Genomic DNA, 1,056 nt, shown 5'->3' on the forward strand with positions numbered 1-1,056 from the left:
CATTTACAATCAATTTCCAGTGGTGTCCCTCTGATTTCCAGACATGCTGAGCAAGCAAAGCTGCCAACTTCAAGATGAAGTGTGTAAGGTCACTTCCTCTCATGCTGGGTATAATTTATTTGGACAACTGGCCTCAAGGCTTGATTTTTTTTTCCAGAAAAATTCAGTGACAGCTGCAAGTGGTCAGGACTTTTGCTATTATATTCTTACTATTTAACAGTACTTCCTAACAATGTCTATTGTTAATTAATACTGCTTGTAATAGATTATCACATAAATGAGTTTCTCTCTCTCTCTCTCTTTTTTTTTTTACTTAACAGTTTCTCTCGTTTCCTCCCTCCACCAACAAAACTAAACACTTCTTGGACCATGTCTGGGACAGATGGCTTGAATTTGCATGACACTTGAATATACTCCTACTTGCATCTTTATTTCCTCCCCCAAAACTACTAGAACTGACACATCACCATAGAAGATGGCTGACTGATGGTTTTTTGCTTCAGTCAGGACTCTTAATCCTGGCTGACCAAAAGGTCACAGCATTGTCCCATTGGTCTGCTCTTGCAAGGTCTCCTTTGAAGAACACCAATGGCAGGTATAATATATGACTATCCTGTTTTGCCCTTACTTGATTCCAGAGTGCTGTGACTTTCTGTGAATCCTGCTGCCTTTCACAAGAAGATATTTATCAAAGCTGTGGTAGAGTTCCTTCTTAGCAAAATCAATTTTGACTGTTGAATTAAAAGACTAAGACAGTCGCATACTTTTTTCCCATACTGCAAGATACATTGTTGTTCCTGTTTTTTATTGCTTTACCATTGTGAAATAAGATGTAATGACTTTTGATAAGGTTCTTCTTTGTTCCCTAGGGAGCTGATTCAGTAAGTATATTTTATAATTCAGATGTTCCAGAAATATGCTTTGGGACTCCATGTTCTAAGTACGAGACAGTTCAGAAGACTGTGTTCACTGCACGTTGCACCTTTTTTTTCAACATTTTTTGAGTTTTTTGCCTTCATGTTGACTCTGTCTTATTTCTGAAAACATAAAACCAAA

General features: G+C 37.5%; 1 protein-coding gene across 2 annotated transcripts in view; it reads right to left on the reverse strand.

The window, feature by feature from the left end:
- Positions 1-269: 269 nt before the first annotated feature.
- The window catches only part of EVC (EvC ciliary complex subunit 1), a 164,112-nt gene continuing 163,325 nt past the window's right edge, over positions 270-1,056 (reverse strand). For both annotated transcript variants that reach the window (XM_019526204.1, XM_019526202.1), the window contains exons 21-22: positions 755-1,037; positions 270-291 (exon numbers count right to left, since the gene is read on the reverse strand). In XM_019526204.1, the coding sequence (XP_019381749.1) occupies positions 1,016-1,037 (22 nt within the window). In that variant the 3' untranslated portion in view covers positions 270-291; positions 755-1,015. The remainder of the gene's footprint in view (positions 292-754; positions 1,038-1,056) is intronic.

Source organism: Gavialis gangeticus, unplaced genomic scaffold, assembly GCF_001723915.1.
Source record: "Gavialis gangeticus isolate Ggan-Ray unplaced genomic scaffold, GavGan_comp1, whole genome shotgun sequence".
Taxonomy (NCBI): Eukaryota; Metazoa; Chordata; order Crocodylia; family Gavialidae; genus Gavialis; species Gavialis gangeticus.